This window comes from Salmo salar, chromosome ssa09 (assembly GCF_905237065.1).
Source record: "Salmo salar chromosome ssa09, Ssal_v3.1, whole genome shotgun sequence".
NCBI lineage: Eukaryota > Metazoa > Chordata > Actinopteri > Salmoniformes > Salmonidae > Salmo > Salmo salar.
In genome coordinates this window covers 54,519,674-54,546,554 of record NC_059450.1, presented here as the reverse complement: position 1 = coordinate 54,546,554, position 26,881 = coordinate 54,519,674, and the positions used below count along the sequence as shown (strand labels likewise).

The 26,881-nt window shown below is 47.9% G+C and overlaps 2 protein-coding genes across 8 annotated transcripts in view; one reads left to right on the top strand and one right to left on the bottom strand.

Moving 5' to 3' along the window:
• The window catches only part of LOC106611402 (protein Jade-1), a 38,051-nt gene extending 16,667 nt beyond the window's left edge, over positions 1-21,384 (top strand). For 4 of the 6 annotated variants that reach the window (XM_014211572.2, XM_014211573.2, XM_014211574.2 and 1 more), the window contains 4 exons: positions 5,567-5,751; positions 6,625-6,836; positions 6,931-7,098; positions 8,096-8,694. In XM_014211572.2, the coding sequence (XP_014067047.1) occupies positions 5,567-5,751; positions 6,625-6,836; positions 6,931-7,098; positions 8,096-8,587 (1,057 nt within the window). In that variant the 3' untranslated portion in view covers positions 8,588-8,694. Of the gene's footprint in view, positions 1-5,566; positions 5,752-6,624; positions 6,837-6,930; positions 7,099-8,095; positions 8,695-13,281; positions 14,235-21,365 lie in introns of those variants that run through there. The other 2 variants (XR_006771028.1, XR_006771027.1) reach the window with 2 other exon arrangements.
• A 3,842-nt stretch (positions 21,385-25,226) lies between these two features.
• Positions 25,227-26,881, bottom strand: part of nsd2 (nuclear receptor binding SET domain protein 2) — a 65,430-nt gene continuing 63,775 nt past the window's right edge. For both annotated transcript variants that reach the window (XM_045723823.1, XM_045723822.1), the window contains exon 20: positions 25,227-26,272. Coding sequence is in view for 1 of the 2 variants with exons in the window: in XM_045723822.1 (XP_045579778.1) it covers positions 26,094-26,272 (179 nt within the window). In the remaining variant the exon portion in view is untranslated. The remainder of the gene's footprint in view (positions 26,273-26,881) is intronic.

Here is a 26,881-nt window from a genome sequence, read left to right as displayed (position 1 = left end):
AGCCTAAACACCATCCCTCAGCCTGTAGCCTGGTAGGACATGTAGTCTGGTAGGACATGTAGCCTAAACACCATCCCTCAGCCTGCAGCCTGGTAGGACATGTAGCCTAAACACCATCCCTCAGCCTGTAGCCCGGTAGGACATGTAGCCTAAACACCATCCCTCAGCCTGTAGCCTGGTAGGACATGTAGCCTGGTAGGACATGTAGCCTAAACACCATCCCTCAGCCTGTAGCCCGGTAGGACATGTAGCCTAAACACCATCCCTCAGCCTGAAGCCTGGTAGGACATGTAGCCTGAACACCATCCCTCAGCCTGGTAGGACATGTAGCCTGAACACCATCCCTCAGCCTGTAGCCCGGTAGGACATGTAGCCTAAACAACATCCTGCAGCCTGAAGCCTGGTAGGACATGTAGCCTGAACACAATCCCTCAGCCTGTAGCCCGGTAGGACATGTAGTCTGGTAGGACATGTAGCCTAAACACCATCCCTCAGCCTGCAGCCTGGTAGGACATGTAGCCTGAACACCATCCCTCAGCCTGTAGCCTGGTAGGACATGTAGCCTAAACACCATCCCTCAGCCTGTAGCCCGGTAGGACATGTAGCCTAAACACCATCCCTCAGCCTAGGACATGTAGCCTAAACACCATCCCTCAGCCTGTAGCCCAGTAGGACATGTAGCCTAAACACCATCCCTCAGCCTGGGTAGGACATGTAGCCTAAACACCATCCCTCAGCCTGTAGCCCGGTAGGACATGTAGCCTAAACACCATCCCTCAGCCTGTGGTCTGGTAGGACATGTAGCCTAAACACCATCCCTCAGTCTCAGCCCAGTACATGTAGCCTGGTAGGACATGTAGCCTAAACACCATCCCTCAGCCTGCAGCCCGGTAGGACATGTAGCCTGGTAGGACATGTAGCCTAAACACCATCCCTCAGCCTGCAGCCTGGTAGGACATGTAGCCTGAACACCATCCCTCAGCCTGTAGCCTGGTAGGACATGTAGCCTAAACACCATCCCTCAGCCTGTAGCCCGGTAGGACATGTAGCCTAAACACCATCCCTCAGCCTGGTAGGACATGTAGCCTGAACACAATCCCTCAGCCTGTAGCCCGGTAGGACATGTAGCCTCTCCCTCACCTGCCGGTAGGACATGTAGCCTAAACACCATCCCTCAGCCTGCAGCCTGGTAGGACATGTAGCCTGAACACCATCCCTCAGCCTGTAGCCTGGTAGGACATGTAGCCTAAACACCATCCCTCAGCCTGTAGCCCGGTAGGACATGTAGCCTAAACACCATCCCTCAGCCTAGGACATGTAGCCTAAACACCATCCCTCAGCCTGTAGCCTGGTAGGACATGTAGCCTAAACACCATCCCTCAGCCTGCAGCCTGGTAGGACATGTAGCCTGGTAGGACATATAGCCTAAACACATCCCTCAGCCTGTAGCCTGGTAGGACATGTAGCCTAAACACCATCCCTCAGCCTGTAGCCCGGTAGGACATGTAGCCTGGTAGGACATGTAGCCTAAACACCATCCCTCAGTCTGCAGCCCGGTAGGACATGTAGTCTGGTAGGACATGTAGCCTAAACACCATCCCTCAGCCTGTAGCCTGGTAGGACATGTAGCCTAAACACCATCCCTCAGCCTGTAGCCCAGTAGGACATGTAGCCTAAACACCATCCCTCAGCCTGTAGGACATGTAGCCTAAACACCATCCCTCAGCCTGTAGGACATGTAGCCTAAACACCATCCCTCAGTCTGCAGCCCAGTAGGACATGTAGCCTGGTAGGACATGTAGCCTAAACACCATCCCTCAGCCTGCAGCCCGGTAGGACATGTAGCCTTCTGGTAGGACATGTAGCCTATACACCATCACTCACCCTGTAGCCCGGTAGGACATGTAGCCTAAACACCATCCCTCAGCCTGTAGCCTGGTAGGACATGTAGCCTGGTAGGACATATAGCCTAAACACCATCCCTCAGCCTGTAGCCCGGTAGGACATGTAGCCTAAACACCATCCCTCAGCCTGTAGCCCGGTAGGACATGTAGCCTAAACACCATCCCTCAGCCTGTGTAGGACATGTAGCCTGGTAGGACATGTAGCCTAAACACCATCCCTCAGCCTGTAGCCTGGTAGGACATGTCGCCTAACCACCATCCCTCAGCCTGTAGCCCGGTAGGACATGTAGCCTAAACACCATCCCTCAGCCTGTAGCCTGGTAGGACATGAAGCCTAAACACCATCCCTCAGCCTGTAGCCTGGTAGGACATGTAGCCTAAACACCATCCCTCAGCCTGTAGCCTGGTAGGACATGTAGCCTGAACACCATCCCTCAGCCTGGTAGGACATGTAGCCTGGTAGGACATGTAGGACATGTAGCCTAAACACCATCCCTCAGCCTGCAGCCTGGTAGGACATGTAGCCTAAACACCATCCCTCAGCCTGTAGCCCGGTAGGACATGTGGCCTAAACACCATCCCTCAGCCTGTAGCCCGGTAGGACATGTAGCCTAAACACCATCCCTCAGCCTGTAGCCCGGTAGGACATGTAGCCTAAACACCATCCCTCAGCCTGTAGCCTGGTAGGACATGAAGCCTAAACACCATCCCTCAGCCTGTAGCCTGGTAGGACATGTAGCCTAAACACCATCCCTCAGCCTGTAGCCTGGTAGGACATTTAGCCTGAACACCATCCCTCAGCCTGGCAGGACATGTAGCCTGGTAGGACATGTAGGACATGTAGCCTAAACACCATCCCTCAGCCTGCAGCCTGGTAGGACATGTAGCCTGGTAGGACATGTGGCCTAAACACCATCCCTCAGCCTGTAGCCCGGTAGGACATGTGGCCTAAACACCATCCCTCAGCCTGTAGCCTGGTAGGACATGAAGCCTATACACCATCCCTCAGCCTGGTAGGACATGTAGCCTGGTAGGACATGTAGCCTAAACACCATCCCTCAGCCTGCAGCCTGGTAGCACATGTGGCCTGGTAGGACATGTAGCCTAAACACCATCCCTCAGCCTGTAGCCTGGTAGGACATGTAGCCTGGTAGGACATGTAGCCTAAACACCATCCCTCAGCCTGCAGCCTGGTAGGACATATAGCCTGAACACCATCCCTCAGCCTGTAGCCTGGTAGGACATGTAGTCTGGTAGGACATGTAGCCTAAACACCATCCCTCAGCCTGCAGCCTGGTAGGACATGTAGCCTAAACACCATCCCTCAGCCTGTAGCCCGGTAGGACATGTAGCCTACCCTCCCTCGCTTACCTCGGTAGGACATGTAGCCTAAACACCATCCCTCAGCCTGTAGCCCGGTAGGACATGTAGCCCGGTAGGACATGTAGCCTAAACACCATCCCTCAGCCTGTAGCCCGGTAGGACATGTAGCCTAAACACCATCCCTCAGCCTGTAGCCTGGTAGGACATGTAGCCTAAACACCATCCCTCAGCCTGTAGCCTGGTAGGACATGTAGCCTGGTAGGACATGTAGCCTAAACACCATCCCTCAGCCTGAAGCCTGGTAGGACATGTAGCCTGAACACAATCCCTCAGCCTGTAGCCCGGTAGGACATGTAGTCTGGTAGGACATGTAGCCTAAACACCATCCCTCAGCCTGCAGCCTGGTAGGACATGTAGCCTGAACACCATCCCTCAGCCTGTAGCCTGGTAGGACATGTAGTCTGGTAGGACATGTAGCCTAAACACCATCCCTCAGCCTGCAGCCTGGTAGGACATGTAGCCTAAACACCATCCCTCAGCCTGTAGCCCGGTAGGACATGTAGCCTAAACACCATCCCTCAGCCTGTAGCCTGGTAGGACATGTAGCCTGCCCCCGTAGGACATGTAGCCTAAACACCATCCCTCAGCCTGTAGCCCGGTAGGACATGTAGCCTAAACACCATCCCTCAGCCTGAAGCCTGGTAGGACATGTAGCCTGAACACCATCCCTCAGCCTGGTAGGACATGTAGCCTAAACACCATCCCTCAGCCTGTAGCCCAGTAGGACATGTAGCCTAAACACCATCCCTCAGCCTGTGGCCTGGTAGGACATGTAGCCTAAACACCATCCCTCAGTCTGTAGCCCGGTAGGACATGTAGCCTAAACACCATCCCTCAGCCTGCCTGGTCTGGTAGGACATGTAGCCTAAACACCATCCCTCAGCCTGTAGCCTGGTAGGACATGTAGCCTAAACACCATCCCTCAGCCTGCAGCCTGGTAGGACATGTAGCCTGGTAGGACATATAGCCTAAACACATCCCTCAGCCTGTAGCCCAGTAGGACATGTAGCCTAAACACCATCCCTCAGCCTGTAGCCCGGTAGGACATGTAGCCTAAACACCATCCCTCAGCCTGTAGCCCAGTAGGACATGTAGCCTAAACACCATCCCTCAGCCTGTAGGACATGTAGCCTAAACACCATCCCTCAGCCTGTAGCCCGGTAGGACATGTAGCCTAAACACCATCCCTCAGCCTGTAGCCCGGTAGGACATGTAGCCTAAACACCATCCCTCAGCCTGTAGCCTGGTAGGACATGTAGCCTAAACACCATCCCTCAGCCTGTAGCCTGGTAGGACATGTAGCCTAAACACCATCCCTCAGTCTGCAGCCCAGTAGGACATGTAGCCTGGTAGGACATGTAGCCTAAACACCATCCCTCAGTCTGCAGCCCGGTAGGACATGTAGTCTGGTAGGACATGTAGCCTAAACACCATCCCTCAGCCTGTAGCCTGGTAGGACATGTAGCCTAAACACCATCCCTCAGCCTGCAGCCTGGTAGGACATGTAGCCTGGTAGGACATATAGCCTAAACACATCCCTCAGCCTGTAGCCCAGTAGGACATGTAGCCTAAACACCATCCCTCAGCCTGTAGCCCGGTAGGACATGTAGCCTAAACACCATCCCTCAGCCTGTAGCCCAGTAGGACATGTAGCCTAAACACCATCCCTCAGCCTGTAGGACATGTAGCCTAAACACCATCCCTCAGCCTGTAGCCCGGTAGGACATGTAGCCCGGTAGGACATGTAGCCTAAACACCATCCCTCAGCCTGTAGCCCGGTAGGACATGTTGCCTAAACACCATCCCTCAGCCTGTAGCCTAAACACCATCCCCCAGCTTGTAGCCTGGTAGGACATGTGACATGTGGCCTGGTAGGACATGTAGTCTACATATCTGTCTGTCTCTGTCTGTCTCTCTGTGTATGTCTGTCTTTGTGTATCTGCAGTATAAATCACATTATTGTGGAATACCTCCTCTAACAGTATGAATCAGGCTGTTTGAGAAGGTTTGAATCCTGAGCAACCTGTCTACACAGTCTGAAGTACAATACCAACATAGCTACTGTAGTGGGTCAAAGCTGTGAGCTGTGAAACCTTGGTGGAGCATGGGTGAAGTAGGTATTGTGGGGCTCGTGAATTTTAGACCAATGCCTACGTGTTGTTTCTAATATCCAATAGGGCTGTGATGATAAATCTGAGTGTTACCTTGCCACAATACCAACGAGTATCGCGAAATTGGTATCGTCCCAGGCCTAATATCTAACCATCTCGGCTCCTTAGGGTGGTGGCTGAGAAGGGGATGGAGGTGATGTTCTTGAAGCCCAAGAAGTGGATCCGTTCGGGGTGTTCAGGGGCGCTGGGGTACGTGGACATCCAGACCCTGGCTGAGGGGACGTGTCGGTACGACCTCAACGACACTGACGTGGCCTGGCTGGAGCTCATCAACCACCAGTTCACTCTGATGGGTCAGTAGATTTACCTCAACTACGGTTGTACAGCTCACTGTGTAGTGTTGACTGTGTCGTGGTTCAGCGCTGTGTCGTGGTTCAGCGCTGTGTCGTGGTTCAGCGCTGTGTCGTGGTTCAGCGCTGTGTCGTGGTTCAGCGCTGTGTCGTGGTTCAGCGCTGTGTCGTGGTTCAGCGCAGCGTAGCGTCGACTGTGTCGTGGTTCAGCGCTGCGTAGCGTCGACTGTGTCGTGGTTCAGCGCTGCGTAGCGTCGACTGTGTCGTGGTTCAGCGCTGCGTGCCGACTGGTCGTGGTTCAGCGCTGCGTAGCGTCGACTGTGTCGTGGTTCAGCGCTGCGTAGCGTCGACTGTGTCGTGGTTCAGCGCTGCGTAGCGTCGACTGTGTCGTGGTTCAGCGCTGCGTAGCGTCGACTGTGTCGTGGTTCAGCGCTGCGTAGCGTCGACTGTGTCGTGGTTCAGCGCTGCGTAGCGTCGACTGTGTCGTGGTTCAGCGCTGCGTAGCGTCGACTGTGTCGTGGTTCAGCGCTGCGTAGCGTCGACTGTGTCGTGGTTCAGCGCTGCGTAGCGTCGACTGACCAGGGGTTCTCTACTGGTTTTGTCTGTAGAGCGATCCAATATAATATTGGTAATGTAGCAGTTATATATCAAGGGAAGAACATTCCCACCTCTTATTGTGTTTTATTGTTGCCTGTATACTTCATTTTCTAAACTCACTGGTTAGAGACCACAATAATAGTTAACATTATTTTACACATGTAAGTTCATTATCATTTCTACACACTTTCTACCTGGTTTATTATGTTCAGACTGGAGGATTTTTTTACACTCAGATACCCGCGACCCAGCACTATAATACCGTTTACTGTTCTTCAGGTATGGCTGTGCTGGATGAGACCACCATGGAGAGAGCGATGGAGGAGTTTGAGCGGCGTTGCTATGACAGAATGAGACATCCCATGGCAACGGAGGAGGGGTTTGGCATGGAGTACGACGAAGACGTCGTGTGTGACGTGTGTCGGTCACCTGACGACGAGGACAACAATGAGATGGTGTTCTGCGACAAGTGCAACATCTGTGTTCACCAGGTATGGCTTTTGTTTCATTTAGACTGTGTTAAATACCGCTCGTAATTATGCTTTTCAATGGCCAAATTGTCTGGCTGTGTTCTGTATGTTCCAGGTGTGTTATGGGATTCTGAAGGTACCAAAGGGTAGCTGGCTGTGTCAGACCTGTGCTCTCGGCATCTCGCCCAAATGCCAAGTCTGCCCCAAGAAGGGCGGGGCCATGAAACCCACCCGCAGCAGAACCAAGTGGGTCCACGTCAGCTGTGCTCTGTGGATCCCCGAGGTGACGACCCCTAACCCCCGTCCCTTAACCCTGACCCTTAACCTTGCTTATTGTAAGTTAATTTACTTCTGTGTGGAAGCTAACAATAGTGTTCAACTTTTGTTATAATCAAAGTGATTTTGTGGTAAATGTTTTGCGTTGCTTTATCTTATGTAAACAAAAGACACAGTGAAACTGCAGATTTCTGACAGCTACTGTGACCTGCTGTCTCTGTGAAGACCAGACTGGAGCCTGTATACAGGTACACACTGACCTGCTGTCTCTGTGAAGACCAGACTGGAGCCTGTATACAGGTACACACTGACCTGCTGTCTCTGTGAAGACCAGACTGGAGCCTGTATACAGGTACACACTGTCCTGCTGTCTCTGTGAAGACCAGACTGGAGCCTGTATACAGGTACACACTGTCCTGCTGTCTCTGTGAAGACCAGACTGGAGCCTGTATACAGGTACACACTGACCTGCTGTCTCTGTGAAGACCAGACTGGAGCCTGTATACAGGTACACACTGACCTGCTGTCTCTGTGAAGACCAGACTGGAGCCTGTATACAGGTACACACTGTCCTGCTGTCTCTGTGAAGACCAGACTGGAGCCTACATACAGGTACACACTGACTTGCTGTCTCTGTGAAGACCAGACTGGAGCCTGTATACAGGTACACACTGTCCTGCTGTCTCTGTGAAGACCAGACTGGAGCCTGCATACAGGTACACACTGACTTGCTGTCTCTGTGAAGACCAGACTGGAGCCTACATACAGGTACACACTGACTTGCTGTCTCTGTGAAGACCAGACTGGAGCCTGTATACAGGTACACACTGACCTGCTGTCTCTGAAGTCCAGACTGGATCTATGTAGCTACTGCATGGTGAAGGCTTTAATAACTCTTAGTGTGGATTTCTGTTACGTTAGCAGTCCTATCAGTTTTCTGTCTATTCAGCAACGTTGTTAGTTCCCTGTCAGTTACCTTGGCATTCCTCTCTCTGTTCCCTCAGTGTTCAGCTAAACGCTGTCGGACAGCGTTCCATGTGAGCTGTGCCTTAGACAGCAGTCTGGAGATGAACACCATCGTCAAAGAGCATGAGGATGAGGTCAGGTTCAAGTCCTTCTGCCCCAAACACTCTGGTCTGGTGGGAGGAGAGGACGAGGAGGGGAGGCTCAGAGGAGATGAAGTTCCTCATCCCGTCCCAGTCCCCAACCCAGCAGAGGCCCTGAACCTCCGTCACATCAGACTACAGCAGGAGGTGTCCCAGGCCCTGCAGCTGAACCAGGAGACAGTCCACTTCATGTATCGGTACTGGAAGCTGAAATGCCAAGCGAATCACAGCCAGCCGTTGCTGACCCTCCAGATGGAGGACGAGAGTCTGGCGAGCAGAGAGCATGATATCGTCCTCCACCACCTGTTTCCCCGGGGGATGGGTCAGGGTGCTGCGTCCACGCCTCCCAGGCCGACCACACCCAGGCAGCGGTCACTGGCTATTGGCTGATTGTCTCCAGCTGCAGAGGGGAGGATGAGTCTAACGCCTGACCCAACCCAATGCCAGCAGGTATCTCTCTAACCGTTGAAATAAATCTGGAGTGGAGCTTTAAATAACCTGGCTGTTGCCTGTGTGCTTTGACCCAGACACAGAACTACTGTACTCCTCAGAACCAGACACAACTACTGTACTCCTCAGAACCACTGTACTCCTGTACTGTGACTCTAACCCACCATAGTCTGACTGACCCTGACTCTAACCCACCATAGTCTGACTGACCCTAACCCACCATACAGTCTGACTCTAACCCACCATACAGTCTGACTGACCCTGACCCTAACCCACCATACAGTCTGACTCTAACCCCCCATACAGTCTGACTCTAACCCACCATACATTCTAACTGACCCTGACTCTAACCCACCATACATTCTAACTGACCCTGACTCTAACCCCCCATACAGTCTGACTCTAACCCACCATAGTCTGACTGACCCTGACTCTAACCCACCATACAGTCTGACTCTAACCCACCATACAGTCTGACTCTAACCCACCATACAGTCTGACTCTAACCCCCCATACAGTCTGACTCTAACCCACCATACATTCTAACTGACCCTGACTCTAACCCACCATACATTCTAACTGACCCTGACTCTAACCCCCCATACAGTCTGACTCTAACCCACCATAGTCTGACTGACCCTGACTCTAACCCACCATACAGTCTGACTCTAACCCACCATACAGTCTGACTCTAACCCACCATACAGTCTGACTCTAACCCACCATACAGTCTGACTCTAACCCACCATACAGTCTGACTGACCCTGACTCTAACCCCCCATACAGTCTGACTCTAACCCCCCCATACAGTCTGACTCTAACCCCCCATACAGTCTGACTGACCCTGACTCTAACCCCCCCATACAGTCTGACTCTAACCCATCATACAGTCTGACTAACCCACCATACAGTCTGACTCTAACTCACCATACAGTCTGACTGACCCTGACTCTAACCCACCATACAGTCTGACTCTAACCCACCATACAGTCTGACTCTAACCCACCATACTGTCTGACTGACCCTGACTCTAACCCCCATACAGTCTGACTAACCCACCATACAGTCTGACTCTAACTCACCATAGTATGACTGACCTTGACTCTAATCCACCATACAGTCTAACTGGCCCTGACTCTAACCCACCATACTGTCTGACTCTAACCCACCATACTGTCTGACTCTAACCCCCCATACAGTCTGACTCTAACCCCCATACAGTCTGACTCTAACCCCCATACAGTCTGACTCTAACCCCCCATACAGTCTGACTCTAACCCCCAAGTCTGACTCTAACCCCCCATACAGTCTGACTCTAACCCCCCATACAGTCTGACTCTAACCCCCCATACAGTCTGACTCTAACCCCCCATACAGTCTGACTCTAACCCCCCATACAGTCTGACTCTAACCCCCCATACAGTCTGACTCTAACCCCCCATACAGTCTGACTCTAACCCACCATACAGTCTAACTGACCCTGACTCTAACCCCCATACAGTCTGACTCTAACCCCCATACAGTCTGACTCTAACCCCCCATACAGTCTGACTCTAACCCACCATACAGTCTGACTGACCCTGACTCTAACCCACCATACAGTCTAACTGACCCTGACTCTAACCCACCATACAGTCTAACTGACCCTGACTCTAACCCACCATACAGTCTAACTGACCCTGACTCTAACCCACCATACAGTCTAACTGACCCTGACTCTAACCCACCATACAGTCTGACTCTAACCCCCCATACAGTCTAACCCCCCATACAGTCTAACTGACCCTGACTCTAACCCACCATACAGTCTAACTGACCCTGACTCTAACCCACCATACAGTCTGACTCTAACCCCCCATACAGTCTAACCCCCATACAGTCTAACTGACCCTGACTCTAACCCCCCATACAGTCTGACTGACCCTGACTCTAACCCACCATACAGTCTGACTGACCCTGACTCTAACCCACCATACAGTCTGACTCTAACCCACCATACAGTCTGACTCTAACCCACCATACAGTCTGACTCTAACCCACCATACAGTCTGACTCTAACCCACCATACAGTCTGACTGACCCTGACTCTAACCCCCCATACAGTCTGACTCTAACCCCCCCATACAGTCTGACTCTAACCCCCCATACAGTCTGACTGACCCTGACTCTAACCCACCATACAGTCTGACTCTAACCCACCATACAGTCTGACTCTAACCCACCATACAGTCTGACTCTAACCCCCCATACAGTCTGACTGACCCTGACTCTAACCCACCATACAGTCTGACTCTAACCCATCATACAGTCTGACTCTAACCCACCATACAGTCTGACTGACCCTGACTCTAACCCCCATACAGTCTGACTAACCCACCATACAGTCTGACTCTAACTCACCATAGTATGACTGACCTTGACTCTAATCCACCATACAGTCTAACTGGCCCTGACTCTAACCCACCATACTGTCTGACTCTAACCCACCATACAGTCTAACCGACCCTGACTCTAACCCCCCATACAGTCTGACTCTAACCCCCATACAGTCTGACTCTAACCCCCTACAGTCTGACTCTAACCCCCCATACAGTCTGACTCTAACCCCCCATACAGTCTGACTCTAACCCCCCATACAGTCACCTGACTCTAACCCCCCATACAGTCTGACTCTAACCCCCATACAGTCTGACTCTAACCCCCCATACAGTCTGACTCTAACCCCCATACAGTCTGACTCTAACCCACCATACAGTCTAACTGACCCTGACTCTAACCCCCATACAGTCTGACTCTAACCCCCCATACAGTCTGACTCTAACCCCCCCATACAGTCTGACTCTAACCCACCATACAGTCTGACTGACCCTGACTCTAACCCACCATACAGTCTAACTGACCCTGACTCTAACCCACCATACAGTCTAACTGACCCTGACTCTAACCCACCATACAGTCTAACTGACCCTGACTCTAACCCACCATACAGTCTAACTGACCCTGACTCTAACCCACCATACAGTCTGACTCTAACCCCCCATACAGTCTAACCCCCCATACAGTCTAACTGACCCTGACTCTAACCCACCATACAGTCTAACTGACCCTGACTCTAACCCACCATACAGTCTGACTCTAACCCCCATACAGTCTAACCCCCATACAGTCTAACTGACCCTGACTCTAACCCCCATACAGTCTGACTGACCCTGACTCTAACCCACCATACAGTCTGACTGACCCTGACTCTAACCCACCATACAGTCTGACTCTAACCCCCGATATGTCTGACTCTAACCCCCATACAGTCTAACTGACCCTGACTCTAACCCACCATACAGTCTAACTGACCCTGACTAACCCACCATACAGTCTAACTGACCCTGACTCTAACCCACCATACAGTCTAACTGACCCTGACTCTAACCCACCATACAGTCTAACTGACCCTGACTCTAACCCACCATACAGTCTAACTGACCCTGACTCTAACCCACCATACAGTCTGACTCTAACCCCCATACAGTCTAACCCCCCATACAGTCTAACTGACCCTGACTCTAACCCCCATACAGTCTGACTCTAACTCACCATACAGTCTGACTGACCCTGACTCTAACCCACCATACAGTCTGACTGACCCTGACTCTAACCCACCATACAGTCTGACTGACCCTGACTCTAACCCACCATACAGTCTAACTGACCCTGACTCTAACCCACCATACAGTCTAACTGACCCTGACTCTAACCCACCATACAGTCTAACTGACCCTGACTCTAACCCACCATACAGTCTAACTGACCCTGACTCTAACCCACCATACAGTCTAACTGACCCTGACTCTAACCCACCATACAGTCTGACTCTAACCCCCCATACAGTCTAACCCCCCATACAGTCTAACTGACCCTGACTCTAACCCCCATACAGTCTGACTCTAACTCACCATACAGTCTGACTGACCCTGACTCTAACCCACCATACAGTCTGACTGACCCTGACTCTAACCCACCATACAGTCTGACTGACCCTGACTCTAACCCACCATACAGTCTAACCCCCATACAGTCTAACTGACCCTGACTCTAACCCCCCGATATGTCTGACTCTAACCCCCCCATACAGTCTGACTCTAACCCACCATACAGTCCGACTCTAACCCACCATACAGTCCGACTCTAACCCACCATACAGTCTGACCGTCCCTGACTCTAACCCACCATACAGTCTGACCGTCCCTGACTCTAACCCACCATAGTCTAACTGACCAGCCCACCATAGTCTAACTGACCCTGACTCTAACCCCCCATACAGTCTGACTCTAATCCACCATACAGTCTGACTCTAACCCCCCATACAGTCTAACTGACCCTGACTCTAACCCACTTTACTGAGTTACAGTTCATATAAGGAAATCTGTCAATTGAAATAAATTCATAGGCCCTAATCTATGGATTTCACATGACTGGGTAGGGGCGCAGCCAATGGTGGCCATAGGCCCACCCGCTGGGGAGCCAGGACCAGCCAAGTTTTCCCCCACAAAAGGGCTTTATTACAGACGGAAATACAACTAGGCAACCAATTACAAGACCAATTCTCTGATCACCGGCTGATCTTTCCCAACCCATAGGAATCCCCACCAGTTGACCATTTTGAAATGGTGGAAGCCCTCAATGGTGATATCCATGCAATGATCTGTGGTTTGAACCCTGAGTGACATGATCTGAAGACTGAAGCCACTTCCTGTTCTGACTCATCGTTGCTCCTGAACCTACAGGGGTCATCCGATTTTAAGTTATTACTGAGAAATGATAGTGTGACCGGAGTTAAGCGTGCGTTAATTTAACGTAATTCCCTTTTCTCTGTATACGGACTTTGAACTTAACGCTTGTGTGGTGTTCATGTTTTTGTTATTCACCCAATGTTCGCGGTTCTAATGAAGTCACAACAATTTACGTAAAAATACTTAGATGCTGATTTATATCAATTACAAGCAATATTGACAGCATACATGGTTCATATTTACCTATGTGTTAGCAGTTGTTGTTATTCTTCAATAACACAAACTCCAAAGCAAATCAGAGGGAGAAAATAGGTTGATTTGAGAAGGACAAATCATAGATGCAATGCTGGGAGGTAGATGTTCAGTCTACCCTGTCTTCAGCTTTTCTCCACAAAACAAAGGAACCGGATGTCATTTATAACCCCCCCACCCTAGCCTTGACCAATCAGAAGTCCTTGCAGTACCACTGGGCCAATAGCCAAATAACAAGTATCCTGCTCCAGACTAAACGGACAGACCGTAGTTCAGGACTGACATTCTACAGATGTTGAACTGAAACCCAACTCCTATTGACAATTCCCTATTGACCATTAGGACTAGTTTTTAGTCCTCATCCTCTGCGTTGTCTATCTTAAAAAATCACATTTTATAAAAAACACTTATTGGTAAATGTGATCTAGCATGCATATATATATGCTAGATCACATTTACCAATAAGTGTTTTTTTATAAAATGTGATTTTTGTTAACAAATCGATTATAATCAGGACATGGGTGAAACAAATATAAATGAAAAAAGTTTTCACTTTTGTTTATTGCTTTGAACTGGACAAATTTCACATACAGTATTTTATGAAAATGAGAAATGAGCCCCATTGAACACAAATTCAATGGGGCTCATTTACACACCACATGAGGGACAGAGTTTTACGGTGTGTGTGTTGCATGCATTTGGTACGTGTCTTCCTGTCCTTCTTGGGTCCACACACATCGCAGCGCTTCTTGTTGCAACCGGCTGCAATCTAGAATGATGAAAACGCTTAGTTCAGGAATTTTACTAACATCTCAATCACTCACATATATAGTTCCATCAGGCCAAGGTAGGAGAGTCAGACACATGCAACATCACTCACACTTACTTCCTGTATTGGGTCTGTGGGTTGGGTGGATGGGGCACCAACATCCTCCTCACGATGGCTGCAGAAGCTGGGATGTGTTGCCTCATCAATTCCTTCCACCACATTTTTGCTGTCTTTGGCACGTAGGACACTAGGGATGTTAGCTGTGAACATAAACAGAGGAATTGCTAGGCCTGTTCTGTGTATTCAACAGCTGAGGTGGGAGATCTGGCCTGTTCCTACCATCGTCAGCTTCCTCTTGAGGAGCTCCTGTCCCAGCTTGTGCATAGTAAAACAAGTTAATACATGTGATTTGGCCATGGAGTCCCTGTGTCACGTGCAGGACAATCCTCATCCCTTGGTTCTTCTCAGGGGCTCCTCCATCTAAACTTGCAAGTTCCACGCATATGAGGAAGCAGCATCACAGACAGCCCAGATCTTGATTCCATTGGGTTTAGACGGTATGTACTGCCTGAAGAAGCAGCGGCCCCTAAATGGCATAAGCTGCTCATCAACAGTAATGTTGGGCCCAGGGTTGTAAAACAGGGAAAGCGGTCCACCCACTTGTCCCACACTGACCTGATTGCAGCTAGCTTGTGTCTCTGCGGCCGAACTTGTCTGGTGTCTCGGTTATCGAAGCGGATAATCCTGGAAATAATGTGGAAGTTTTCCAGAGACATTGTTGCACGGAAAAGTTCTCTGCCAGTTTCTGCATCCCACAGGGATTCTGTGGAATCTCCATTGGATCTGAAAACACCAGCAAGGATAAGAACCCCAAAGTACACATGTAAATGAGTTTGGTCCATCTCCTATCTCTCTCCAAAAACACGCCTTCCCTCCAAATTAGGAGGCATAATTTATAGATTGGAAGGTAAGGGTGCTCTCAAGCGGCTAGATGTTCTTTACCATTTGGTCATTAGATTTGCCACCAATGCTCCTTATAGGACACATCACTGCACTCTATACCCCTCTGTAAACTGGTCATCTCTGTATACCTGTTGCAAAACCTACTGGTTGATGCTTATTTATAAAACCTTAGGCCTCACTCCCCCCTAAATGAGATATCTACTGCAGCCCTCATCCTCCACATACAACACCCGTTCTGCCAGTCACATTCTGTTAAAGGTCCCCAAAGCGCACACATCCCTGGGTCCCTCCTCTTTTCAGTTCGCTGCAGCTAACGACTGGAACGAGCTGCAAACAACACTCAAACTGAACAGTTTTCTCTTCATTCAAAGACTCAATCGTGGACACTTACTTGTGACAGTTGTGGTTGCTTTGTGTATTCAAATCAAATCAAAACAAATGTATTTTTATATAGCCCTTCGTACATCAGCTGATATTCTCAAAGTGCTGTACAGAAACCCAGCCTAAAACCCCAAACAGCAAGCAAAGCATGTGAAAGAAGCACGGTGGCTAGGAAAAACTCCCTAGGAAAAACTCCCTAGAAAGGCCAAAAACCTAGGAAGAAACCTAGAGAGGAACCAGGCTATGAGGGGTGGCCAGTCCTCTTCTGGCTGTGCAGGGTGGATATTATAACAGAACATGGTCAAAATGTTCATAAATGACCAGCATGGTCAAATAATAATAATCATAGTAGTTGTCGAGGGTGCAACAAGCACGTCCGGTGAACAGGTCAGGGTTCCATAGCCGCAGGCAGAACAGTTGAAACTGGAGCAGCAGCACGGCCAGGTGGACTGGGGACAGCAAGGAGTCATCATACCAGGTAGTCCTGAGGCATGGTCCTAGGGCTCAGGTCCTCCGAGAGAAAGACAGAAAGAGAGAGAGCATATTTAAATACACACAGGACACCGGATAAGACAAGAGAAATACTCCAGATGTAACAGACTGACCCTAGCCCCCCGACACAAACTACTGCAGCATAAATACTGGAGGCTGAGACAGGAGGGATCAGAAGACACTGTGGCCCCATCCGATGATACCCCCGGACAGGGCCAAACAGGCAGGATATATTTGTATTGTATTGTTGTCTCTTCCTTCTTGCCCTTTGTGCTGTTGTCTGTGCCCAATAATGTTTGTACCGCTACCATGTTGTGTTGTCATGTGTTGCTGCCTTGTCTTAGGTCTCTCTTTATGTAGTGTTGTGATGTGCGTTTTGTCCTATATTTATATTGTATTTTTTTTGTCCCAGGCCCCGTCCCCGCAGGAGGCCTTTTGGTAGGCCGTCATTGTAAATAAGAATTTGACTTGCCTAGTAAAATAAATAAAAATTGTCAATGTGCGAGGGCACCGGTTCGTCGAGGTAGTTGAGATATGTGCAAGTAGGTAGAGCTATTAGTGACTACGTATAGATCATAGAGTAGCAGCGGCGTAAAAGAGGGGGTTGGGCAATGCAAATAGTTTGGGTAGCCATTTGATTAGATGTTCAAGTGTCTTATGGCTTGGGGGTAGAAGCTGTTTAGAAGCCTCTTGGACCTAGACTTGGCGCTCCGATGCCGTGCGGTAGCAGAGAGAACAGTCTGCCTAGGGTGGCTGGAGTCTGACAATTTTTAGAGCCTTCGACTGACACCGCCTGGTATAGAGGTCCTGGATGGCAGGAAGCTTGACCCCAGTGATGTACTGGGCCATACGCACTACCCTCTATAGTGCCTTGCGGTCAGGGGGCCAAGCAGTTGCCATACCAGGCAGTTATGCAACCAGTCAGGATGCTCTTGATGGTAGAACCTTTTGAGGATCTGAGGACCCATGCTACGTCTTTTCAGTCTCCTGAGGGGGAATAAGTTTTGTTGTGGCCTCTTTACGACTGTCTTGGTGTGCTTGGACCATGATAGTTTGTTGGTGGATGTGGACACCAAGGAACTTGAAGCTCTCAACCTGCTCCACTACAGCCCCGTCAATGAGAATGGGGGCGTGCTCGGTCCTCCTTTTCCTGTAGTCCACAATCATCTCCTTTGTCTTGATCACATTGAGGGAGAGGTTGTTGTCCTGGCACCACACGGCCAGGCCTCTGACCACCTCCGTATAGGCTGTCTCGTCGTTGATCAGGCCTACGACTATAGTCATGAGTGAACAGTGAGTACAGGAGGAGACTGAGCATGCACCCCTGAGGGGCCCCTGTGTTGAGGATCAGCGTGGCCGATGTTGTTACCTACCCTTACCACCTGGGGACGGCCCGTCAGGAAGTCCAGGATCCAGTTGCAGAGAGAGGTGTTTTGTCCCAAGGACCTTAGCTTATTGATGAGCTTTGAGGGCACTATGGTGTTGAAGGCTGAGCTGTAGTCAATGAATAGCATTCTCACATAGGTGTTCCTTTTGTCCAGGTGGGAAAGGGCAGTGTGGAATAGTATCATCTGTGGATCTGTTAGGGAACTATGCAAATTGGAGTGGGTCAAGGGTTTCTGGGATAATGGTGTTGATGTGAACCATGACAAGCCTTTCAAAGCACTTCATGACTACAGACGTGAGTGCTACGGGTCGGTAGTCATTTAGGCAGGTTACCTTGGTGTTCTGGGGCACAGGGACTATGGTGGTCTGCTTGAAACATGTTGGTATTACAGACTCGGACAGGGAGAGGTTGAAAATGTCAGTAAAGACACTTGCTAGTTGGTCAGCGCATGCTCGCAGTACACGTCCTGGTAATCCATCTGGCCCTGCGGCCTTGTGAATGTTGACTTGTACCTCTTAGGGCTAGGGGGCAGTATTTAAGGCCGGATGAAAAACGTACCCAATTTAAACAGGTTACTACTCTGTCCCAGAAACTAGAATATGCATATTATTAGTAGATTTGGATAGAAAACACTCTGAAGTTTCTAAAACTGTTTGAATGGTGTCTGAGTATAACAGAACTCATATGGCAAGCAAAAACCTGAGAAAAAGTCAAGCAGGAAGTGGGAAGTCTGGTGCTTGTAGTCCTTTCAAGTGATTGCCTTGACTGTATACAGTGACTTAGGGTTAATTTTGCACTTCCTAAAGCTTCCACTAGATGTCAGCAGTCTTTAAAACGGTGTTTGAAGGGAATACCAGCTGTGGTAAACTGGTGTCCCATTATAAGGCATGGGCAATGACTTGGGAGCGAGCTGAGTTCATATTCACTCCTAAAGAGAACGGATAGGTCCGGTTGGAATTTTATTCAAAGTATATAATAAAAACAACCTAAAGATTGATTCTATACATCGTTTGACATGTTTCTACAAACTGTAGTATAACTTTTTGACTGGACTAAGTAAGCACGCGCGTAGTGGATTTGGATAGTGAACCTAACGAATTATTTGGAAATAAATATGAACTTTATCGAACATTTATTGTGGTGCTGGGAGTGCCTTCTGATGAAGATAATCAAAGGTAAGTGAATATTTATAATGTAATTTCTTAGTTTTATTGACTCCAAGATGGCGGGTTTCTGTTTGCTAGTTGAAAGTGTCATCTGGGCTGTACTCAGATTATTGCAAATTGTGCTTTCGCCGTGAACCTTTTTTGAAATCTGACAAAGCGATTACATTTAGAAGTGTATCTATAATTCTGTGCATAACACTTCTATATTGATCAATGTTTACGATGAGAATTTACTTACTGTGTGTGCTCATTCACCGGAAGGTTTGGAGGGAAAACATTTCTCAACATTACGCGCCAATGTAAAATGCTGTTTTTGGATATAAATATGAACTTTATCGAGCAAAACATACATGTATTGTGTAACATAATGTCCTAGGAGTGTCATCTGATGATCGTCAAAGGTTAGTGCTTCATTTAGCTGTGTTTTGGGTTTTTGTGATGCATCTAGTTGCTTGGAAAATGGCTGTGTGGTGTTTCTTGTGAAGTTTATGTCCTAACATAATCTAATTTTATGCTTTCGCCTTAAAGCCTTTTTGAAATCGGACAATGTGGTTAGATTAACGAGAAGTTTCTTTAAAATGGTGTAAAATAGTTGATTGTTTGAGAAAATGGAATTATGAGATTTTAGCTGTTTTAAATTTGGCGCTCTGATTTTCCACTGGCTGTTGTCAAAATCAATCCCGTTAATGGGATGAGAACGGGAAGGGGTCCCATAGAGGTTAAAGGTCTTACTCAGATTGGCTGCAGAGAGCGTGATCACACAGTAGTCCGGAACAGCTGGTGCTCTCATGCATGTTTCAGTGTTACTTGCCTCGAAGCGAGCATAGAAGTAGTTTAGCCCGTCTGGTAGGCTCATGTCACTGGGCAGCTCTCGGCTGTGCTTCCCTTTGTAAGCCCTGCCACATCCGACGAGCATCGGAGCTGGTGTAGTATGAATCAATCTTAGGCCTGTATTGACGGTTAGTCTGAGGGCATAGTGGGATTTCTTATAAGCTTCCGGGTTAGTGTCCCGCTCCTTGAAAGCGACAGCTCTACCCTTTAGCTCAGTGCGGATGTTGCCTGTAATCCAGGGCTGCTGGTTTGGATATGTACGTACAGTCACTGTGGGGACGACATCATCGATGCACTTATTGATGAAGCCAGTGACTGATGTGGTGTACTCAATGCCATTGGAAGAATCCCGGAACATATTCCAGTCTGTGATAGCAAAACAGTCCTGTAGCTTAGCATCTGCTGCATCCGACCACTTTTTTTATTGACCGAGTCACTGGGCTTCCTGCTTTAATTTTTGCTTGAACGCAGGAATCAGGAGGATAGAATTATGGTCAGATTTGCCAATGGAGGGAGAGCTTTGTACGCGTCTCTGTGTGTGGAGTAAAGGTGGGCTAGAGTTTTTTTCCCCCTCTGCTTGCACATTTAACATGCTGATAGAAATTTCAAGGATGAACCAGACTTGTGGAGGTCTACAACTGTGGTCTTGGCTGATTTCTTTTGATTTTCCCATGATGTCTAGCAAAGAGGCACTGAGTTTGAAGGTTGGCCTTGAAATACATCCACAGGTACGACTCCAATTGATGTCATTTAGCCTATCAGAAGCTTCTAACGACATGGCATCATTTTCTGGAATTTTCCAAGCTGTTTAAAGACAGTCAACTTAGTATGTAAACTTCTGACCCACTGGAATTGTGAAAGGGAATTATAAGTGAAATAATCTGTAAACAATTGTTGGAAAAATTACTTGTGTCATGCACAAAGTAGATGTCCTAACCGACTTGCCAAAACTATAGTTTGTTAACAAGAAATTTGTTGAGTGGTTGAAAAACGAGTTTTAATGACTCCAACCTAAGTGTATGTAAACTTCAGACTTTGCCATTTCTTTTTCCTCATCCCTCAGCCATACACATTTTTAGTTTACAGTTATTTTATTAATGGGTTCATGCTTATTAGTAACTGGAATCAACAATTTCATAAATGTGTCAAGTACAGGGTCTGGTTGCTCCTCATTACACACCACGGACCAGCAAATATTCTTTACATCAACAACATAGGAATCACTACAAAACGTATTGTATGACCTCTTATACACTATATTAGGACCAGCCTTTGGAACTTTGGTTTTCCTAGATATGCCTGCTATATTGTGATCACTACATCCTATGGATTTGGATACTTTCAAACAAATTTCTGCCGCATTATTAAAGATGTGATCAATACATGTTAATGATTTCATTCCTGTTCTGTTGAACTACCCTTGTAGGCTGATTGATAACCTGAACCAGGTTGCAGGCACTAGTTACAGTTTGAAGCTTTCTCTTGAGTGGGCAGCTTGATGAGAGACAGTTAATATTCAAAATCACCCAGAAAATAGACCTCTATTGATATCACATTGTTAAGCATCACTGACAGTCTGAAATGGTCCGCTCACAGACAGCGTGGTGAAGAAGGCGCAGCAGCGCCTCTTCAACCTCAGGAGGCTGAAGAAATTCAACTTGTCACCAAAAACACTCACAAACTTTTACAGATGCACAATCGAGAGCATCCTGTCGGGCTGTATCACCGCCTGGTACGGCAGCTGCTCCGCCCACAACCACCAAGGCTCTCCAGAGGGTGGTGAGGTCTGCACAACGCATCACCAGGGGCAAACTACCTGCCCTCCAGGATACCTACACCACCCGATGTCACAGGAAGGCCAACAAGATCATCAAAGACAACAACCACCCGAGCCACTGCCTGTTCACCCCGCTATCATCCAGAAGGCGAGGTCAGTACAGGTGCATCAAAGCTGGGACCGAGAGACTGAAAAACAGCTTCTATCTCAAGGCCATCAGACAGCCATCACTAACATTGAGAGGCTGCTGCCAACATACTGACTCAACTCAAGCCACTTTAATAATGGGAAAATTGATGTAATCACTAGCCACTTTATATTATACGCCATACCATCTACTGCATCTTGCCATAATTAGTTGTATCACTAGCCACTTTAAACAATGCCACTTTGTTTTCATAACCTACATTACTCATCTCATATGTATATACTGTACTCTATACCATCTACTGCATCCTGATGTAATGCATCACTAGCCACCTTAAACAATGCCACTTTGTTTTCATAACCTACATTACTCATCTCATATGTATATACTGTACTCCATACCATCTACTGCATCTTGCCTATGCCGTTCGGCCATCACTCATTTATATATTTTTATGTACATATTCGTATTCATTCCTTTACACTTGTGTGTATTAGGTAGTTGTTGTGAAATTGTTAGATATTACTGCATGGTCAGAACTAGAAGCACAAGCATTTCGCTACACTCGCATTAACATCTGCTAACCATGTGTATGTGACATAAATTTGATTTGATCATCCATTTATTTAATCATTATTATTGTAGGCCTATTTATTAATCAAAACCTTTTTTTTTTTTTTAAATATGCAAAACCTGTTTTGTTTAATTCTGTTGAGACATTGTCATTGGCTTAAATATTTGTCTTTTTAATTGTGTGCTCCATATTTAGTTTAAGATGGTTATAAGTAGACCAGTTGTCAAATAAATAACAGCCTATTTCTGGCATTTATTGGGTATTGTCGGTAATTGCTGCAATACAGCCTGTTCAAAACTTTTGTCAAGGTTTAAACCAGTTTGCAATTGTTTTATTTCATTCTGTTGAGACATTTTCTTTAGCCAAATTAAGTTTAAACTAATGCTGTGTTTGCCACAATTTAATAGCCTGCTCATATACAGTGCATTCTGAAAGTATTCAGACCCCTTCACTTTCTACACATTTTGTTACCTTACAGCCTTGTTCTAAAATTGAGTACATTTCCCGCCAATCTACACACAATGCCCCATAATGACAAAGCAAAAACAGATTTAAAAAAAAATCTTTGCAAATATATATACTGCTCAAAGAAATAAAGGGAACACAATGTAACTCCAAGTCAGTCACACTTCTGTGAAATCAAACTGTCCACTTAGGAAGCAACACTGATTGACAAATTTCACATGTTGTTGTGGAAATTATAGGCAATTAGCAAGACTCCCCCAATAAAGGAGTGGTTTTGCAGGTGGGGACCACAGACCACTTCTCAGTTCTTATGCTTCCTGGCTGATGTTTTGGTCACTTTTGAATGCTGGCGGTGCTTTCACTCTAGTGGTAGCATGAGACGGAGTCTACAACCCACACAAGTGGCTCAGGTAGTGCAGCTCATCCAGGATGGCACATCAATGCGAGCTGTGGCAAGAAGGTTTGCTGTGTCTGTCAGCGTAGTGTCCAGAGCATGGAGGCGCTACCAGGAGACAGGCCAGTACATCAGGAGACGTGGAGGAGGCCAACAACCCAGCAGCAGGACCGCTACCTCCGCCTTTGTGCAAGGAGGAGCACTGCCAGAGCCCTGCAAAATGACCTCCAGCAGGCCACAAATGTGCATGTGTCTGCTCAAACGGTCAGAAACAGACTCCATGAGGGTGGTATGAGGGCCCGATATCCAGAGGTGGGGGTTGTGCTTACAGCCCAACACCGTGCAGGACGTTTGGCATTTGCCAGAGAACACCAAGATTGGCAAATTCGCCACTGGCGCCCTGTGCTCTTCACAGATGAAAGCAGGTTCACACTGATCACATGTGACAGACGTGACAGTCTGGAGACACCGTGGAGAACGTTCTGCTGCCTGCAACATCCTCCAGCATGACCGGCATGGTGTGGGGTGGCATTTCTTTGGGGGGCCGCACAGCCCTCCATGTGCTCGCCAGAGGTAGCCTGACTGCCATTAGGTACCGAGATGAGATCCTCAGACCCCTTGTGAGACCATATGCTGGTGCGGTTGGCCCTGGGTTCCTCCTAATGCAAGACAATGCTAGACCTCATGTGGCTGGAGTGTGTCAGCAGTTCCTGCAAGAGGAAGGCATTGATGCTATGGACTGGCCCGCCCGTTCCCCAGACCTGAATCCAATTGAGCACATCTGGGACATCATGTCTCGCTCCATCCACCAACGCCACGTTGCACCACAGATTGTCAGGAGCATACCCAGGCGTTGTAGGGAGGTCATACACACTACTGAGCCTCATTTTGACTTGTTTTAAGGACATTACATCAAAGTTGGATCAGCCTGTAGTGTGGTTTTCCACTTTAATTTTGAGTGTGACTCCAAATCCAGACCTCCATGGGTTGATAAATTGGATTTCCATTGTGTGATTTTGTTGTCAGCACATTCAACTATGTAAAGAAAAAAGTATTTAGTAAGATTATTTCATTCAGATCTAGGATGTTATTTTAGTGCTCCCTTTATTTTTTGGAGCAGTATATATATATATATAACAATATCGCATTCAGACCCTTTACTCAGTACTCTGTTGAAGCACCTTTGACAGTGATTACAGCCTCAAGTCTTCTTGGGTATGATGCTACAAGCTTGGCACACCTGTATTTGGGGAGTTTCTCCCATTCTTCTCTGCAGATCCTCTCAAGCTCTGTCAGGTTGAATGGGGAGCGTCGCTGCACAGCTATTTTCAGGTCTCCAGAGATGTTCAATCGGGTTCAAGTCCAGGCTCTGGCTGGGCCACTCATGGACATTCAGAGACTTGTCCCAAAGCCACTCCTGCGTTGTCTTGGCTGTGTGCTTAGGGTCGTTGTTCTGTTGGAAGGTGAATCTTCGCCCCTGAGTGCTCTGGAGCAGGTTTTCATCAAGGATCTCACTGAACTTTGCTCCGTTCATCTTTGCCTCGATCTGACTAGTCTCCCAGTCCCTGCCGCTGAAAAACATTCCCACAGCATGATGCTGCCACCACCAAACTTCCCTGTTCAACATCAGTGCCCAATCTCACTAATGCTCGTGGCCGAATGGAAGCAAGTCCCTGCAGTAATGTTCCAACATGTAGTGGAAAGCCTTCCCAGAAAAATGGAGGCTGTTATAGCAGCAAAGGGGGACCAACTCCATATTAATGCCCATGATTTTGGAATGAGATGGACCAGCAGGTGGTCATGTAGTGTAACTCACTGTGCTTTAAACCACATGGACGCCTCATCTCACAAAAAGAAAACGACGCCAGGACAGCGGAGTCAATCACCACCTTCCGGAGACACCTGAAACCCCACCTCTTTAAGGAATACCTGGGATAGGATAAAGTAATCCTTCTAACCCCCCCCCCCCCAAAAAAGATATAGATGTACTATTGTAAAGTGGTTGTTCCACTGGATATCATAAGGTGAATGCACCAATTTGTAAGTCGCTCTGGATAAGAGCGTCTGCTAAATGACGTAAATGTAAACGTAAAACATCACATGCTCCAGCCAAGAACTCCTGAGCACCTAAAAGACTCAAGTAGAAAAACCTGAAATAATCTCAAGGTTTCAGAGTAAAAGTCCACAATAGGGTTTCAGCTCTGTGCTTTAATAACACTATCTGACCAGGTATACTAGCATCACTCAAATGAAGAAAACAATTAAAACAATATTATGTACTTGTCTAGAATGAAATGAATCCTATGGCTATTACAGGAAACAAACCGAATTCAAGGCCTATCCTTAGATATTACTTATCACATAAAACCACCTGGAACTAACTATTTCAGTATTACTAGAATGTTGCTCTTTCATATACACACATAAATAATAGAAACCTCTACTGTTTAAAGTCATCTATGAGAGGAGAGGCGCTTCAAGAGATGAGACAAATGTTGTAGCTGGGAGGTGTACTGTACTCTGCTGTCTGTAGCTGGGAGGTGTACTGTACTCTGCTGTCTGTAGCTGGGCGGTGTACTGTACTCTGTTGTCTGTAGCTGGGAGGTGTACTGTACTCTGCTGACTGTAGCTGGGAGGTGTACTGTACTCTGCTGACTGTAGCTGGGAGGTGTACTGTACTCTGCTGACCTACCACAGACAGGTGTGTGTTCAGTTCTCTCAGTGCAGACAACTAACAGGTAGAAGCTGAATGGAAGGACCTGATTAGCTGGCTATCTGAGTGTAAAAGGACCTGATTGGCTGGCTGAGTGTAAAAGGACCTGATTGGCTGGCTGAGTGTAAAAGGACCTGGTTGGTTGGAGGTGTAGATTAGTACAGCAGATCCCTGATGAGAGAGAGAGACAACATACATTCACAAAGGGCTTTCTGTCATCTTGAAGACATTATGGGGTTGGGTCCTGTTCTGCTGCAGGTCAGACTGTTAGACCTGAAACTCAAGGCGTCTCCTGAAGCCTTTAGAGGGTTCGATGGGGTGTGTCGGGGGCCGGGTCAGCCTAGGCCTCAGTCCACTCTGGGTAAGGGGTGGTCATGCTCCTGGCAGCAGAGCTGTCCCTTGGGGGGCCAGGGCCGCAGCGCCCCCTCCTGGTGGTTCTTGCAGAATGAGTTGGGACACAGCTGGCAGAACGCCTCAGATGGTTTCCCACACACGTCACAGTGGTGCCACGGGCAGTCCCAGCGCCCTGAAATATAACATAATAACCATTATAATATCTATTATAGAACTATCCAGTCCAGCGGTTCCCAAACTAGTGGTCACGACCCCATGTTGGGTCGCCTGATATGAAAATGTGGTTGTGGGAGAATTTCCAAATTCAAGTTAAAAGAAAAATCAATATTTTTTTATATTTTCTACATTGTATAATAATAGTTTAGACATCAAAACTATGAAATCATGTAGTAACCAACATTTTTTTTTAAATATATATTTTATATTTGAGATTCTTCAAATAGCCACCCTTTGCCTTGATGACAGCTTTGCCCACTCTTGGCATTCTCTCAACCAGCTTCATGAGGTAGTCACCTGGAATGCATTTATTTGGATTTGTTTAACACTTTTTGGTTACTACATGGTTCCATAGTTTTGATGTCTTCACTATTATTCTACAATGGTGAAAACAATGTGCGGGGAGGCAGACGCACAGAAGCTCACATCAATACCTTGTCATATAACACTGAAACTAAGAATTGATGCTATAGCTATAATCAATGGGAAAGGACTCAAACTCCCCAGCTTCTGCTCTCCAAATGAGGGCATGCCCATCTGATGCCCATGGTTCACTACATGTCGG